General features: G+C 37.0%; 1 protein-coding gene across 2 annotated transcripts in view; it reads left to right on the top strand.

The window, feature by feature from the left end:
* The window catches only part of LOC123524441 (E3 ubiquitin-protein ligase TRIM23-like), a 199,447-nt gene that overhangs the window by 118,102 nt on the left and 61,759 nt on the right, over nucleotides 1-19,586 (top strand). The window contains exon 5 of one of the 2 annotated variants that reach the window (XM_045302646.2): nucleotides 12,140-12,322. The exons of the other annotated variant lie outside the window; for it this stretch is intronic. Coding sequence (XP_045158581.1) covers nucleotides 12,140-12,322 — 183 coding nt within the window. The remainder of the gene's footprint in view (nucleotides 1-12,139; nucleotides 12,323-19,586) is intronic. 2 annotated transcript variants of the gene reach the window in all.

Genomic DNA, 19,586 nt, shown 5'->3' on the forward strand with positions numbered 1-19,586 from the left:
TGATATTTGGTATGTAGCATTACTTTTGATTCCCCTTGGGTGAAAAGAGGCCCCGCCCCGGGGGGTCTCAAGTTTTACATAGATTTAAATAAGAATTTTTTTTTTAAATCTTCTTGTCTAAAACCAAAAGATCTAGGCCTTTGATATTTGGTATGTAGCATTGCTTTTGATTCCCCTTGAAAAGAGGCCCCACCCCGGGGGGTCTCAAGTTTTACAGAGACTTAAATAAGAAAAAAAAAAAAAATCTTCTTGTCTGAAACCACAAGACCTAGGCCTGTAGCATTGCCTTGTGGTTCTCTGCCAAGATTGTTCAGATTATGCCCCTGGTATAAAAACAGGCCCCATCCCGGGGGTCCCAAGTTTTACATAGACATATATAGGAAAATATAAATAAAAATCTTCTTGTCTGAAACTGCAAGGCCTAGGCTTTTGATTTTTGATATGTTGTTTTACCAAGATTGTTCAAATTATGCCTCTAGGGTAAAAGGAGGCCCTGCCCTGGGGGTCCCAAGTTTTACATAGACTTACATAGGAAAAACTTTTAAAAATCTTCTTGACTGAAAGTTTAAGGCCTATGCTTTTGATATTCAGTATGTAACATTGCCTAGTGGCTCTATAACAATATTGTTCAAATTATGCCCCTGGGGTGAAAAGAGGCCCCGCCCCGAGGGTCACATAGTTTTTATGTGAGTTATATAGGAAAAAATACTTAAAAAATTATCTGATCATATTTCCTAGACTGTTTAATTATAATTAGCGTATGACCCCAAGTAATTAGGGGTCATTTGACTCTAACCTTGACCTACTGACCTACTTTCTTGTTTTTTAGCTCACTTGAGCCAAAGGCTCATTGTGAGCTTTTGTGACCGCTCAGTGTCTGTCGTGCAACGTGTGTCGTGGGTCCGTTAACATTTTCTAAAAAAATCTTCTTCTTCTAAGGCCCCAAGTAATTAGGGGTCATTTGACTCTAACCTTGACCTACTGACCTACTTACTTGTTTTTTAGCTCACTTGAGCCAAAGGCTCATTGTGAGCTTTTGTGACTGCTCAATGTCCGTCGTGCGACGTATGTCGTGGGTCCGTTAACATTTTCTAAAAAAATCTTCTTCTTCTAAGGCCCCAAGTAATTAGGGGTCATTTGACTCTAACCTTGACCTACTGACCTACTTTCTTGTTTTTTAGCTCACTTGAGCAAAAGGCTCATTGTGAGCTTTTGTGACTGCTCAATGTCCGTCATGCGACGTATGTCGTGGGTTCGTCAACATTTTCTAAAAAATCTTCTTGAAAACCACTGGGCAGATTTACACCAAACTTCACAGGAATGATCCTTGGGTGGCCCCCTTTCTAAATTGTTCAAAGAATTGAATTCCATGCAGAACTCTGGTTGCCATGGCAACTGAAAGAAAAACCGCAAGGCATAGAGCTTTGATATTTGGCATGTGACACCATCTAATGGTCCTCTATGAAGATTGTTCAAATTGTGCCCCTGGGGTTAAAAGAGACCCTGCCCCGAGGGTCACAAGTTTTACATAGACTTATATAGGAAAAAACTTTAAAAAACTTCTTGTCTAAAACCACAAGACCTAGGCATTTGATATTTGGTATGTAGCATTGCCTTGTGGTCCCCTATCAAAATTGTTCAAATTATAACCCTGGGGTGAAAAGAGGCCCTGCCTTGGGGGTCTCAAGTTTTACATAAACTTAAATGGGAAAACACTTTAAAAATCTTCTTGTCTGACACTGCAAGGCCTAGGCTTTTGATATTTGGTATGTTGCATTGCCTTGTGGTTCTCTACCAAAATTGTTCAAATATGCCCCTGGGGTGAAAAGAGGCCCTGCCCAGGGGGGTCACAAGTTTTACATAGACTTAATATATAGAAAAAATGCAAGGCTTTTGATATTTGGTATGTTGCCTTGCCTAGTGTTCCTCTACCAAAATTGTTCAAATTATGGCCCTGGGATGAAAAGAGGCCCTGCCCTGGGGGTCCCAGATTTAACATAGACATATTTATAGGGGAAAAAAAATCTTCTTGTCTGAAAGTTCAAGGCCTAGGCCTTTGATATTTGGTATGTAGCATAGCCTAGTGGATCTCTAACAAGATTGCCCAAATTATGCCCCAGGGGTGAAGAGACCCCGCCCTTGGGGTCACTTGTTATATGAGTTATATAGGAATAAATACTACAAAAATCATCACGTCATATTTCCTAGACTGTTAAATTATAATTACCTGATGACCCCAAGTGATTAGGGATCACCTGACTGTGACCTTGACCTACTGACCTACTTTCTTGTTTTTTAAGATGCAGCCTTGAAATTTGGATGACATGTACAGTTTTGCACACTGATCTTAAAACTGACTTTCAGTGACCATGAATGTGACCTACTGACCTACTTTCTAATATTTTAGCATCAGTTTGCCATTTTAAACATGTGGCTCATATTACTCAGGTGAGCGATTCAGGGTCATCATGACCCTCTTTTTTAAGATACAGCCTTGAAATTTGGACTATATGTACAGTTTTGCACACTGATCTTAAAACTGACTTTCAGTGACCATGAATATGACCTACTTACCTACTTTCTAATATTTTAGCATCAGTTTGCCATTTTAAACATGTGGCTCATATTACTCAGGTGAGCAATTCAGGGTCATCATGACCCTCTTGTTAAGATACAGACTTGAAATTTGGATGACATGTACAGTTTTGCACACCGATCTTAAAACTGACTTTCAGTGATCATGAATATGACCTACTGACCTACTTTCTTGTGTTTTAAGATACAGCCTTGAAATTTGGATGACATGCACAGTTTTGCACACCGATCTTAAAACTGATTTTCAGTGACCTTGAATATGACCTACTGATCTACTTTCTTGTTTTCTGAGCTACAGCAAAAGGATTTGGACCACCTGTAATATTTTTATTTACAGATTTCAAAAGTAATCTTGCATAATCTTTACCTTGACCTACTCTTATAATTTTCTTGTTTTAAAAGCTTTTGCTAAGAAATTTGTTCAAGCAAGCAACTCTACTCAGGTGAGCGATATAGGACCATCATGGCCCTCTTGTTTATTACTGGCCATAGGGAAAAATCAAGTCAACTTTTTCTGTGGTACAACATGCATGTTACATCCAATCTTTAGGTGTATTTTGACCTATCTCTACCTGGTAAAGAGTTTCTTGTGGATTTATATTATATAGAATTTTAAGCTCACCTGTCACGTAGTGACAAGGTGAGCTTTTGTGATCATCAGTTCGTCCGTCGTCTGTCCACAATTGCTTGTGAACACGATAGAAACCACATTTTGCAATCAATTTTAATCAAACTTGCACACAACTTGTATTGGTATAATATCTCGGTTCCTTTCGAAAACTGGCCAGATCTCTTCATGAGTTCCAGAGTTATGGCCCCTTAAAGGGCCAAAATTTGCTCTTTTTGGCTTGTGAACACGATAGAGACCACATTTTGCAATCAACTTTAATCAAACTTGCACACAACTTGTACTGTCATAATATCTTAGTTCCTTTCGAAAACTAGCCAGATCCCATCATGGGTTCCAGAGTTATGGCCCCTTACATGGCCAAAATTTGCTATTTTTGGATTGTGAACACGATAGAGACCACATTTTGCAGCCAACTTTAATCAGACTTGCACACAACTTGTATTGGCAAAATATATCGGTTCCTTTAGAAACTGGCCAGATTCCATCATGGGTTCCTTAACCTTTAGCATGCTAGATAAATTGTCGTCTGCTGGAAATGTCGTCTGCTAAAATTGTAAAGTTCATTCAATTTGCTCCAAAATTGGAAGAAATATTGTCAGAGTAGCAAACAGCTTGGAACCTGATCAGACGCCGATTTAATCGGCGTCTGATCTGGTTCCAAGCTGTTTGCAAAGGCTGTTAAATTCGCCTGCAGCAGGCTAAGGGTTAAAGGGCCAGAATTTGCTATTTTTGGCTTGTGAACGCGATAGAGACCACATTTTGCAATTGATTTTAATTAAACTTGCACACAACTTGTTTTGGCATAGGGAAAAACAAGATAGAAGGCAATATGGAGGAATCCTCTCGGATCCTTTTGAAAACTGACTAGATCCCATCATGTCAAGGGCCAAAATTTGCTATTTTTGGCTTGTGAACGCAATAGAGACCACATTTTGCAATTGATTTTAATTAAACTTGCACACAGCTTGTTTTGGCATAATATCTCAGATCCTTTTGAAAACTGACTAGATCCCATGATGGGTTCTGGCCCATTAAAGGGCCAAAATTTACTATTTTTGGCTTGTGAACACAATAGAGACCATATTTTGCAATCAACTTTAATCAAACTTGCACACAACTTGTATAGGCATAATATCTCGGTTCCTTTCGAAAACTGGCCAGATCCCTTAATTGGTTCCAGAGTTATGGCCCCTTAAAGGGCCAAAATTTGCTAATGGCTTGTGAACACAATAGAGACCACATTTTGCAATCAACTTTAATCAAACTTGCACACAGCTTGTATTGGCATAATATTTCGATTCCTTTCGAAAACTGGCCAGATCCCATCATGGGTTCCAGAGTTATGGTCCCTTAAAGGGCCAAAATTTGCTATTTTTGGCTTGTGAACATGATAGAGACCACATTTTGCAATGAACTTTAATCCCCCCAATCAAACGAGACTTACCTGAAGTTGATGTTTGGTTGGGATTCTATGTAGTCATACAGCTACTCGAAGGGATCATATGAGATGCGCGCCAACCGTGACCGTGATTATTCAGTATTAAAAGCTTTAGATCAAAAATTTTGGTCTAAACAGCAAAGTTTCAAACCTTTTATACATGATTGTATTCATAAAAGCTTAGAGCGTAAACTTAGGGAGGGATACATATGCTTTCAGGGTGGGCATATGATCCCTTCGAGTAGCTGTATGACTACATAGAATCCCAACCAAACATCAACTTCAGGTAAGTCTCGTTTGATTGGGGGGATTCTATTACGTCATACGCTACTCTCGTGCTCATATGAGACTTCAAAGCAAAAGGACAAAATTTTTGGTCTCAAATGATTAATAGAAAATTGAACACAGCACATACCTGCTGAAATTGGAATTAACAGGACAACACAGCATCTGCAAATGTTGCCTCTTCCTGCTGAATGTCTTTATGGTAAAGTCTGTGAATTTGTCCATCCTGCCACACTTAATATATCATGTATAGGAATATGGCAGTTCTTGGCTTTCGATGTTGAAGCTGACCTGACACTATGAGCTTTGAATAAAGATATGTCTATGCCAGATAAACTCATAATAGTTTTTAACCATCTGCTTATGGTACTTGAGGTAACAGCTGCATGTGGTTTCAAATAACTTATAAACAGTGACTGTTCATTATTCCTTAATGGTTCAGTCCGTTTAATGTACTCACTTAATGTATTTACAACACATAAACTTGCATCCGGATAACTTTTTAACATAACATAATTTATGGTAAACGCCTTCCTGGCTTTGACTGTTTTAAAGAACCTTTAAACTGTAACACATAAAACTCAGAACCTTTCCTTAGGTTTTCTAACGTCAACAGCTGTAAGGACTGAGCTCTAGAAGCTTGAGTAAGAGCAATTAACATCGCTAATTTTAAAGTTAATAATTTCAAAGACAATTTTTCAAGTGGCATCAGAGTTTTTAAATAAGTAATTGTCTTGCTTACATCCCACTTCTCCTTGTACCTTGCTTTAGGTGGACGAATGTTATATGTTCCCTTACAAAATCTAGTGACGACTGGATGTTTGCCAACAATGAAGCCATCAAGAACGATTCCTAGAGCTGATAATGCACTCCTTGCAATATTAATACTTTCATAAGACAGTCCTGAATCAAACAATCTTGTTAAGAAGTCTATAACATTATTCACAGTAACTTGAACTGAATTAACTTGTTTTTCACTACAGAACTGAAACCATCTCTTAATGTAAACTGAGTACTGCTTTTGTGTTGAAGAATTCCACGAGGACATGATAATGTCTGCAGCTCTCTCTGAAATGTTTCTATCTTGGAAAGATTGCCTGATAACCGAGAAGCAACTAAATTTAGTTTGCCTACCAGTGGATGTACTTTGTCTGTGTATGGAATCTGAAGTACCTTGGATGTCACTGGTATTATGTACGGAATGTCTATCAACAGTTCTAGGAGGTCGTTCCACCAATTCTGTGTGGGCCAAAGTGGCACTATCATAATACAGTCTCCTTGGTCTTGTCTCAGCTTCTGTAGAGCTCGTGCCACCAAACTGAAAGGACAGAAAATGTACATAAACATTTTAGACCAGTCTAAGGAGAAAGCATCCACAAAAAATGCTTCAGCATCAGGTTTCCATGAAACATACTTTGGCAACTGACAGTTTAACCTTGATGCAAACATATCTACTTCTGGTTTGCCCCAGATACTTGTAACATTGTCAAAGATTTGCTCATTGAGCTTCCATTCGACATTATCATTGAAATTTCTTGATCCATGATCAGAAATATTGTCTTTTCCAGGAATATGTGTAGAAGATAACCATACTGATCTCTCCATACACCAAACCCACAGTTTGTGCACTAATTAATTGCATTCTAAAGACCTACAACCACCCATGTTCCTTAAGTAGGACACTGCACATGTGTTATCTAACTGTACTTGCACATGTATATTTTTCTTACGCATGCAGAATGCTTTGACTGACAAACTGGCTGCCAATAGTTCCAAATAATTGATATGATGCCCTGCTTCTGCAGTAGTCCATCTACCACCTATTTCCTGATTCTCACATATTCCTGCCCATCCAAAGGATGATGCATCAGTCACAATCACTAAATCTGCATTACCATGATCTATAACTCTTTCCTGGGAAGACAGATTGTCTATCCACCATTTCAGTTCAGTTCTCATTTCATCTGTGACATACATTTTCGAAGAAAAATCACCTTTCGAGTTTTTCAATGCTTGAATTTTTTCTTTTTCTATTTTTCGGTAGAACAGGTGGCCAAATTCAACAGCAGAAAAGCTTGAAACCATAAGGCCAAGAACTCTTGCTACATTTTGAATAGACACTTTTGATTTCCGATGTAATTGTTTGCATTCTTCTAGAAGTGTGAAAACTTTTTTCTGTGGAAGAGTAACGACCATTTTTTCATAGTCTATGTCGTTACCAAGAAAGGTGATTTTTCTTGTAGGAATTAAAACTGATTTCTTTTTGTTTATCATGAAACCAACATCTGACATCAAGCTCACCGTGTCTTTGACATTTTGCTCACATTCTGAAAATAAGTTACCAGACAAAAAAGAATCATCTATATACCCTGAATTTTTGTATCCACGTACACGAAGTGACGCATATATTGGTTTCATAAGCTTTGTAAATAATCTAGGGGCAAAAGAAATACCATTTGGTAAAGCTTGGTATTGATATAAAATACCACGATGCTCAAATCTCAACTTCACTTGGTCTTCTTCCGCAATGAATACAAAATAATATGCATCTTGAAGATCTACAGATGCCATGAAGCAATCTGGAGAAACTAAACTTAAAATAGATTCAAACGTATCCATTTTAAAATGATGATACGGTATGAATTGGTTCAGTTTTTTCAAATTCAATATCATTCTGTATTCACCAGGATTTGCTTTTGGTACAAGGAAAATTGGAGAAATAAACTCGTTAGGATGATGAGATACTTTTTTGATAACTTTCATGTTCAGTAACTTTTTAATCTCTGTATCTACAATCAGTGACTCTTTTTCACTGAATTTTGTGACAAAACATCTTGTTTGTATAGGATTTACAGAATCCAAAAATTCAATACGACAGTGTCTATCAATGTCTAAAATATTTTCATCACGAGTAATTTCTCTCCAATTTTCCTCATGAAATCTGAGTCTACCAGCCTCAAATTGCTGACTAACCTGTTTTACTTCTTCTGCCCCTCCTTGGAGTTTTTTGTGTAGTTGGAACTGGGTATAGCAGCCGTTCCAGCAGGCCTGTAACCACGACCCCTATATCCACGTCTGAATCCTCCATGACCTCCCCTTCGATACGGAAAACTTCTGTATCCTCTACCACGTGGAGTACGCCCAACTTTACCGATTCTACTCATATCTTGAATGTCCTTAACATTCTTGTTTATATCCGTCTCATTCCCATAGAGGAACTCTGTATAGGGTAAGCTGGGTGACGTCAGTGGAAAGTATTTAGGGTCAAAATCATTCTTGTGGGATTCTTTCCGTCTGTTATTAATAAGTTTGTTAGAATAGCCCAGCAGCGCCAAGGCATTACTTCCCAACTCAAATGCTTGTGAATCGGTGTCTCCCTGTTTGTGCAACAACTTTACAATGTTAATTGATGCTTTGACAACACAATTTTGAATCAACTGCATTTTTGCATCCTCAGTTTGGGTGTGTGCCTTTAGCAATCTCCACATACCCGGATTAACTCTGGTTTTTGTCAAAGCTTCACAGTTCTGTGGTCTGTGTACTTCTTTTAGGATTTCTTGAATTGTTTCCTCTGGAACACCGTTTCTAAAAGATCTATTGACAAAGTCTGCAAGATCTTCGTTTACATTCGTGTCCACTTTATCTGCAAGCAGAAACTTGTCAGAAAGACCCTGAAATAATGTCTTCGGTTTCTTGAATGGGGGTTCAGCCGGGTGTGGATCAATCTGGACATCTTCATTTCCAACTGAATGATCATTATCAGAATAATTAGGGGGGTTATTCTCGTCGCCCTCATCATCATAATCATATGAATCATCCTAGCATCCCTGGTTACTGTCAAAGGAGTCCTGGTTACTGTCATTGCCCTGATACAACGTATCAACTCTTTCAGACAATATTTTCAAGTCCTGACCTTGCTTATTTATGTTAGAGTTCATTTCCTGTAATATTTTCAGAACTTCTTTATTCAAGTCCTTCTTGCACGTGATAGGAGCCTTTGACTTTGCTGATGACTTTACAGGCTGTTTTTCTGACTTTTTTCCAGTTTCTTTCCTCCCCGAGGAACCTTCTGGCTGAATTGCATCGGCATCTGGCTTCTGCGAAGCACCTGTTTCTTTAGCTTGCATTATTTGGGGTGAATTTTTGGCCGAATTTTTATTTTGCAGCATACTTTCCGCCATGTTGAACAGCTGATTACAGGAAGAATAATCTCCAACCCAAACAATTAGGTTGGAAAATTTCCATAAACGGAAGTTTATAAATAACTGAAATACAATTATTCAGTAGGATTTAAGCAATCACGTTGCTTATAAATTTTTTATTTCAAAAAAATACAACCTCGTTGTATTTATCAAAGAAATTAAACCAGTACACTTTGTTTAGAGACTATAAAGTTTATCAAGACACCTTGATAAAAGTTTACTGCACGGTCACAGTATTAATCTACAGCACCTGTAGACGGAGATTCGTCTGCTCTCGACGAAATCTCAAAGCGCACTGAATAATCACGGTCACGGTTGGCGCGCATCTCATATGAGCACGAGAGTAGCGTATGACGTAATAGAATCAAACTTGCACACAACTTGTATATGCATAATATCTCAGTTCCTTTCAAAAACTGGCCAGATCCCATCATGGGTTCCAGAGTTATGGCCCCTTAAAGGGCCAAAATTTGCTATTCTGGCTTATGCAGTCATATAGAGACTTCATTTATGGTTTGATTTGATACAAACTTGCAAAATATCCTCAACAACAATAAATTTTGGATTCCATGATGAATCTGTCAGATCCAATCGTTACATATTTGTTATGCAAACAATCTAATTTTGACACAGTCCTGATTGCCTAATTGTCAGATGCCTACAATATGTATTCAAAGTTTAACAAAGGTGTTATGCAACTAAGAAAGCTAGCAGACAATTATAGATTGATTATTATTGGAAACTTTAAATATGTTCTTGTCAGAAACAGCAGGCCCAATTTTAAAACAAATTGACACAAATGTTTCTTGGGTGACCTTTTACAAAGAATGTACAAATTATTCAGTGTTTCGTCAAAAACAGCCGCTGGTGGTCACTTTTCCCTATATGTATATAGTGGAAAGCATCTTCTTATTTGACATGTAATGGAAAAATCTTCTTGTTTGATATTGTCATATCACATCAATCCCCCAGTTATTCTACAGAAATGTTCCTTCGGTGATTTGGTTTTCAAAAAATGCATAATCACTTTTAGCTCACCTGAACATGAAGTACTCATGGTGAGCTTTTACGAGGATGGGATCAAAAGTAATGCCACTGGCTATTGATAACCGCTATTTTTAGCACGAGTGCAAAATTCATGCCTTGCAAGTGTTCCCCTTTGTAATAGCTTTCAATCGACGTATAAACTATACATGTAGACACAATATCTCACTCACAATTCACATTTGCACAAACCCTATTCGTAGGCAGTTAGACAGAATGATAGGAGAATGATAAAAGTGTAAAAAATGCGAACAAAATTAGGTCTTACATTAAGACTTGCACTTCACTCGGAAGAGGTTCAAAGGACATTTATGCTGACATATGTGCTGTTTATGGTAGTAATGAAATGTCCTTTTCCACAGTTTGCAGATGGGTTAGGAAATTTTGTGCAGGCGTGGAGTCTGTCAAAAATGCGCCTAAAACTGGTCGACCTAAGTCTGCAAGTAGTCCAAGGATTGTTGAAAAAATCAAACAAATAGTACTTTCTGATGCAAGATATACTTCTCAGCAGATTGCGGACATGGTTGGCATTTCAAAAGCATCTGTGTTGCGCATTCTGCGAAATATTTTGAAATTGAAGAAAAGTGCTAGGTGGGTCCCGCATTTGCTCACTGATGAGCAAAAACTCACACGTTAAGATGGCGCGCAAGCTTTTGAAAAGGTTTCCAAGATACGATAAAAAAACATTTATGAATGTAGTAACAGGTGATGAGTCTTGGATACATTTCTTTGAACCGCATTGAAAAATTAGTAACCGAGTATGGTTCACCAAAAATGCCAGAAGGCCTTGTATTGCCAAAAGGATTGCAAGTGTGAAAAAGGTTATGTATGCCATATTTTTCACTACTAAAGGTCTCGCCATCCAGGTTCCTGTACCTAAAGGCAAGTCAATGAATGCCAAGTTTTATAAGAAAAAAGTTCTTAAAAAGCTTCTCAAGTATTTCCAGAAACGTCTACCAAAGACGGGTATCCGAGGCATTCATTTGTTAATGACAACGCCTCGAGTCACAAGGCTGGGATTGTGACGTCATTTTTAAATGAACAGGGAGTATATGTTCTAGAACACCCACCCTATTCTCCGGATCTAGCCCCCTGTGACTTTTTCCTTTTCCCTCGTCTCAAGAAAAAGCTTGCAGGCAGAAAATATACATCCCGCCAAAAGTTGGGGGCCGCCATATTTAACCTCCTTAGTGATATACCTGAAAAAGACTATCAGAAAGCTTTTAAGGATTGGATTAAAAGATTGAGACGTTGTGTATCTGTCAAAGGAGATTACTTTGAAGGTTTGAAATAAAGATTTTCTTAATCCAACCTTCAGTTCTCTTTTAACACCATTGGTTGCATTACTTTTGATCCCACCCTCGTAAAATTGTAAATCCATCGTCCATTCATCAGCCATAATTTCTTTAAAGCACAAAGCTAATTTCAATTAAACTTCACCGTAGTGGTGGCCCCTTTGCAGATTCTTTCAAATCTAGGTCATACATGCAGAATTCTGGTTGCCATGGCAACCAAAAGGAAAAACTAAAAAAAAAAACATATTTAAAAAATCATATCCTGAGAAACTGCTGGCAGATTTTGAAATAACCATTTGCTGAATTCCTTCTTATCATTTGAAGCATAAATACAACATCATTGCCACCAATTATTGAAATTTCTGCTAAAGTACAACCTCTCCAGAGCGACCCTCTCTTAAGCAAAAACCTCTCTTTTACAACATCATCAAAATTCCTCTAAGCTAAAATATACTATCAAATTTACCTCTCCAGAACAACAACCTCTTCATAACAGTCAATATTTGTATCTCCCAAAGGGTGTTGCTCTACAGAGGTTGCACTGTATTTGCCAAAAAGGAATATTAGTATTTTCTTTGCTGATAGCTTTCTTTGAATATGATAAAGGTATAGTCTAACATTAGCAATGCTTGCTCTTTCTTTTTTAAAGCATGCTTTATTAGAAGTAGAGGCTGAGCAGGTCCGTACATTTATGCTGAATGCAGTGCAACATGTCAAGTCATTTGGTGAAGAAGTGAATGATGCTATACATAGAATTGGTTCAACAATACAACAGTTGGAGGGTGGTTACCAACACATCCAAAATCCAGAGAGTACTAGCGTCTCACAACAGGTATATCCCATCCAGTGTTGTCATATTTTAATTAAGGGGTTTGCTTAGAGGGACAGGTAGTGCATCATGTATAGGTCATAATTTTGTTTCCAATGTTTTACCTAACCTGTGTGCAAACTGCTCATGGTGATTTTTTTAGGATCATTGAATGTCAGCTGTCTGTCATCCGTCCATCAATTTGTTGTCCACTGTTTCTTTAAAGAACATACCCTCGTAAACTTCTAAGCAAGTTTTAACCAACTTCACAGTTATATTCATTAGATGGTTCCCTTTCAGAATCCTTCAAATTTAGGTCATGAAAGTATATTTCTGCTTGCCTCGGTAACCAAAAGGAAAAACTGTAAATATCTTCTCCTCAGAAACTGCTGGTCTGATTGTGAAATATTTTCACGTAAATGTTCCAAGGATGACCTCTACCAAACTCTTTTAGACAATTCTGTTTCTTTAAAAAACATGGCTGCCAGGGGGCGGGGCTAATTTTCCTGACATGGCTTATGGAAAATTTTGAAAATCTTCTTCCTTGAAAGCAATGACCCATTTTTAGCTTCATCCCTTCGTCAGGTCGTCTTATCTGTCATCAGCAATTGTGTTTAACTCCCTGGGGCCGAAATGCGACTATAGGCGTTATATTTTCTACTCCTGTAGCGTTGGTATCCGACTACGGGTGTTATCAGGACTCTCCAGGACGGCGATTGACTAGTATAGACGCAGTACCGAGACCATGCTGATTGTGTCACATACTTGTTGATTTTTGATAATCCTGACAAAAGCAAAATTATTTTGCATACTGGCTATTATTTCTTAGATGTTATAATTATTAATTGTGCTAATAATTAGTTCCCTTGTTAAAATAAATGTTTGTAATTATGCGGTCACGTAAAGGAAATAAAAAACAGTATAATAATGTCGTCTGCCAGAGATATTTCTTAAAAAGAAGAAAATATTCATTATCATGCTGATTCTTACATATCAGTTCCGTCGGATGATTATTCCGACGATGAAATCCCATTGTCAGAGAAATGAATGGTCGGAAAAGTTAAGTTTTAGAAGGCTGAAATATCCGTACACTTACATACCATACGATACGATACAAATGGATAAAAATAACACAACAAAACATGTTTCATGAAATACAAAAAAATATGTGTGTAAATAAACGCATGTTTGTAAATTTAATAATTCTTCAAAGATGGGTGTAAATATTACAACCTAACTGTCTCAGCGCGTGTCACAAAACGTTTGTGTACATGATACATCAAAATAAACCGTCGATATTCTCACAAAAAACGGGTTTAAATTTCGAGTAATGCTGATATAAATATTCTGTGTTAATAATGTTTTTTTTTTCTATTTAATATTTGAATTTAATGTTTACATGTGAAAAAAGTAAGAAAATCAGAAATGTTCAAATATTTATTAAACGCAATAGGCGTGTTAAAATTGTGAATATTTCGAAGTGAAAATATTATTCTATTTGGAAATAAGTTATGGACGAAATTGGATATAAAAATATTTGTTCAAACTTCGAAGATTTTGTAAGTTTATTTTAATATATACCCAAGTTAATAATGTTTTCTTGCATGATTTCAATAGCCTGCATGCTTATGATAAGATCAGATAATGTTCTTCGACGTCAGGTGGTAATTCTTATCTCGCCGCAGCATGTATGTTACAATATCGGCCTCAGGGAGTTAAACGACATCTCCTCCAAAACCACTGAATGGATTTTGATGAAACTTGGCCATGATGTTCCTTGGGTGGTCCTCTACCAAAGTTGTTCAAACGGTTCACTTGGTTGCACATAGGGGCTGCCAGAGCTAAAAATAGAAAAAACTTCAAACAACATCTCCACCTAAACCGATGGTCCGATTTTGAAATAATTTCACACAAATGGTCCTTATGTCACCTTCTACCAAGATTATACAAATTATACCAATTCATCAAAAACATGGCTGCAAGGGGGCGTGGTCACTTTCCCTATATGTATGTAGTGGAAATTAAAAAAAATCTTGTGAAACCACTAGCCTGATTTTAAAATAATTTTACACAAATAGTCCTTGTGTGACCCACTACCAAGATTGTTCAAATTATTTGATTCATCAAAAAACATTGCCGACAGAGGGTGTGGTTACTTTTCCCTATATGTATATAGTGGAAACATTAAAAATCTTCTCATGTGAAACTACTGTCCTGATTTTAAAACAATTTTTCACAAATGGTCCTTGTGTGACCCTTCACTAAGATTATTCAAATTATTCCGATTCATCAAAAAACATGGCTGCCAGGGGGCATGGTCACTTTTCCCTATATGTAACTAAGTAGAAACAGAAAATCTTCTTGTATAAAACTGTTAGCACAATTTTAAAAGAATTTCACACAAATGGTCCTTGTGTGACCTTTTACAAATATTGTTCAAATTTTTATGATTAGTTAAAAAAACATGGCCGCCAGGAGGCGTGGTCAATTTTCATCAACAATTTTTTTTGACATCTCCTCCAAAACCACTGAATGGATTTTGATGAAACTACACAAATGATCTCTGGATCGCCATCTTTCAAAGTTGTTCAAATGGTTCTGGTTCATTGGAGATATGGGTCTTTTTGGTTAGAAATAGGTTTTCAGCTATTAGACTATAAAAATTTTTTCTCAAGAGCTTTGATATTTTGCATGTGATATAAGGGTGTGACTCTCTACCATAATTGTCCAAATTATTGCCCTAAGGTCAAAAATGGCCATCCCCCTGTGTGTGACATGTACATACTATAGGCTTATATATAAGAAACTTCTTCTCTGAATCAATAATAGCTAGAGTCTTGATATTTGGCATGTGATATCAGAGTTAAGTGGGAGCATCCATGTCCTATGGACACAATTCTAGCTTTTGTACTCAACTCCTTCAGTTTTCAGGCAAATCAAGTAAAACTTAATATTTATCAACAGCATAAAGTGTGTGTGTGTTCGGGTTTAACGTCTTTTTCAACAATTTTTCAGTCATATAAACGACGGTTTCTACAGTGAGCACAATGTCCAACTTTATAGTGCTGCCTCACTGGAATATCACGCCGTAGACACGTGGCATGATACCCCACCCAGTCACATTATACGGACACCGGGCTGACCAGTCCTAGCACTATCCCCTTAATGCTGAGCGCCAAGCGAGGAAGCTGCTTGTACCATTTTTTGAGTCGGCTAAAGGCTGAAAGCCTTTTGACGAGTCCTTGCTATCCAACGATTCTCTAAATGGACCGAATAACATGTGAAGGGATGTAGTTCCATTAGATTTCTCAAATTTCAAACAGTTCACTGCATGAATGAAGTTAAGTTGTGTCAATTCCCTTTGCCAAGACCAATATACGATGTAATCTGTCATATTTATGACTTGTAATTGTGCAATTCTCGAATGTAACTCATTAAGCATAAATGTGCATTTTAAGAATTGCGCAGGCTTACAAAGCTTGGGTAACATCCAGCGAAAGACAAAAAATAGTTTCACTGCAGGGCTCCAGATAAGATGCGTATTAGCGTAAATTACGTATAGAAATAATGCAAATACGCATGTCTAATAATTTCTAAGCGTATAAAAACGTATATAAAATTACAGAAACGCACACAATGCTTTTTTAAAAACAAAATCTGAATCGTCTGGATGCGTTAGGTAACATAGCCGATCAGCCTTAATTCTCCCACATTGAACGTAAACACGCATCGTATGATTTCTATAAACTTTGCGTGGGTTGAATTTTGCAGTCAGTAAACGGATAAATTATCGGAAGAAGAAGCTCTTACTGGTTTGTTTAGTTACTACTGATATTAAAAATGATTTTAATTCTTATTTTTCGAGAAATAAACAAATCGGCGAAACATTAAATTGTATTTTCTTGTAGTTTTTGAAATCGAAAGTAGATCGTCTATGTTTGGCGAAACGAAACAACTTTTTTATGAAAAGATTTAAATAAGAGGTAATTTAACCGTAAACTTCAATGTCAGATACTGCCAATTGCTGCTAAATGTCTTCGTATCATCACAATTTGTAAAATATATTGTTCAAACTGGAGAAAAGTGTAATCCTATCCGGATATAATATTTTGGGTAAATATCGAGCTGTGTTATGAAATTTTAAGAAAAAAACTAAAAACAAACTGAAACTGGTAGACTATACTGTCAGTACATCAATCATTAGCCGTCTCAGGCCATTCAGGCCTTTGATTGTTATTACGTCTTTGGTATGACGCGGCCGGGGATCGAACCCACGACCTCCCGCACTCGAAGCGGACGCTCTACCACTAGGCTACCGAGGCGGTACTTACCAGCATGAAGTGGAACTGTGTATATTTTCATGACTTTTATGTCTTATTCCTATTTTTGTCGAGCCTGCTTGCGGAGTGAAGACATAGTCATACAAATAGCTGTTCAGTGTTTGTGCATTAGTTAAAGTGTAAGTGCGTGTGTCTGTCCGGATTTTTTTTTTTTTGTCCAGTCAGTAACTTTTGACTTGCATGGAGCAATCTTTTATATTTGGCATGTATGTTAACCCAACCCCAGGTTCCTATCTTAAAGGTCAAGGTCACACTTGGAGCTCAAAGGTCATGTAAGATATTGTCCAGGCCATAACTTTGACATGCATAAAGAAATCTTGTTTATATTTGGCATGAATGTTTACCACAATGAGACAGAGTGTCTTGCGCAAACCCCAGGTTCCTATCTTATAGTTCAAAGGTCACAATTAGAGGTCAGAGGTCATTTTAGAGCTTGTCCGGGCCATAACTTTGATAAGTATGGAGCAATCTTTTTTATAAATATCAAAAATCATCAAGTCCCATAACTCTGACATGCATTTTGGCCCAATTATGCTCCCTTTTGGACTTAGAAAATCCTGGTTAAAGATTTGCAAGTACATATAGCTATTATTTAAAGGCATATAGCTTTGAAACTTATGTTTTCTTTTTCTAGGTCAGTAACCAAGCTCACAAGATCAAGTCCCGTAACTCTGACATGTATTTTTAGGCAAATTATGCCCACTTTTGGACTTAGAAAATCCTGGTTAAAGTTTTACATGCAAGTAACTGTCTCTATAACTAGATCATAGCCTCCAGTCCCATAACTCTGACATGTATTTTGCAAAAGTATGTCCCCATTTTAACATAAAAACTTCTGGTTTAAGTTTTGCAAGCAAGTTACTATCTCCAAAACTAATGCAGATATTGGATTGAAACTCTATAGATATTTTAACATTTAGGATATTTTCCTGCTTGTGGGACAATAATTCAAATAGTCAAGCATTGGTTGTCTTATGGACAGCTTTTGTTTGTTTTTTTTGTGTGTTTTTTTGAGAAACAGCATTTAAGTGGTACATTTTATGTATGTATTGCATTGATAGGCACAATTTGTCTCAACTGTTTGCAAGATACAATGGTTCCTCATGAAAAAAAATGAATCATACTACAATTATTTAAAAAATCCAGTTATTTTGATTATTTTGTTAGGTTATTAAACTTGCTAAAATGTAACTTGAATGGTTAGGCTATTTAATTTAGATAGGAAGTGTCAAACTAAATTGGAATAACCTGTTACAGCAAGCCTTTCAATGCTTTAAGACAATTACATTGTCAAAAATTGATATTTAAAAGCCAGTTTTGAAACAACCTTGTAAGATTTCATTTGAAGTTGATAGTTGTTTCAAAGAGAGAAAATTTCCCATTTTTATTAGCTCACCTGAGCCAAAGGCTCAATTTGAGCTTTTATGATCGCTCGATGTCGGTCATCCGTCATGTGTCAACATCCTCAGTCGTCCATCGTGTGTCAACAATTTCTAAAAAAAATCTTCTTCTTCAAAACCACTGGGCAGATTTACACCAAACTTCAAAGGAATTATCTTTTGGTGCCCCCCCGTTCAAAATTGCCCAAACAATTGAAATCCATGCAGAACCTTGGTTGCCATGGCAACCAAAAGGAAAAATCTTTAAAAATCTTCTTCTTAGAAACTGTTGGCTGGATTAAAAAATATTTTGCAGAAATTATCTCTAGGCAACCCTCTACCAAAATTGCTTAAGCTGTTTTATTTCGCTAAAAAAACATGGCTGCCAGGCGGTGGGGCTTATTTTCCCTATATGGCTATGTTGTATATTTCAAAAATCTTCTTCTGCAAAACCACTGGGCAGACTTACACCAAACCTCACAGAAATGGTCCTTGGATGGCCCCCTTTCAAAATTGCCTAAAGAATTAAAATCCACAAGAAACTTGTGGTTGCAATGGCAACTGAAAGGAAAATCTTTAAAATTCTTCTTCTCAGAAACTGTTATCTAGATTTCAAAAATATTTTGTAGAAATGATCTCGAGGTGACTTACAACCAAAATTGCTTAAGCCATTCTATTTCAGTAAAAAACATGGCCGCCAGGGCAGGGGGCTTATTTTCCCTATATGACTATATTGTAATTTTCAAAAATCTTCTCTGAAACCTGAAGACCTAGAGCTTAGATATTTGGTATGTGGCATTGTCTAGCGGACTTTACCCAAGATTGTTCTAGTTATGATCCTAGTGTCAATAATTTGGTCCCGCCCCGTGGTCCCTTGAATTTACATAGAGTTCTATTGGAAAAACATAAAAAAATGAAACCGAATGGCACAGAGCTTAGATATTTTACATGTGGCATTGTCTAGTGGTCCTTTACTAAGATTGTTCAAATCATGACCCAGGGTCCATTTAAAGCCCTGCCCCGGGCCACTTATTTTTTATATGAGATTAATAGGAAAAAGTACTTCAAAAATTATCTGATCATATTTCCTAGACTGTTTAATTATAATCACCTGATGATCCCAAGTAATTAGGGGTCACTTTGCTGTGACCTTGACCTACTGACCTACTTTCTTGTTTTGTTTAGATACAGCCTTGAAATTTGGATGACATATACAGTTTTGCACACCGATCTTAAAACTGACTTTCATTGACCATGAATATAATCTACTGGCCTACTTTCTTAATATCTTAGCATCAGTTTGACATTTGAAACATGTTCAGGTGAGTGATCCAGGGTCATCATGACCCTCTTGTTTCCATAAGTCTATTAGGTGAAGGTCCTGTCTACATTTTATGTTAAATGATGTGAAGTTATATGCTAGGTTGTAAATGTAGGTACCTTAATGTAAAGAAATAAAACCAGTAGGGGAATTGTATTGACTTACTTCATTTTCTGTTTATGATAAGCCTTTGTTACCAACAACATCAACATGGTGTTAATAATCCAGATATCAGCAAAGTCAAGAAT

This window comes from Mercenaria mercenaria, chromosome 3 (genome assembly GCF_021730395.1).
Source record: "Mercenaria mercenaria strain notata chromosome 3, MADL_Memer_1, whole genome shotgun sequence".
Taxonomy (NCBI): Eukaryota; Metazoa; Mollusca; class Bivalvia; order Venerida; family Veneridae; genus Mercenaria; species Mercenaria mercenaria.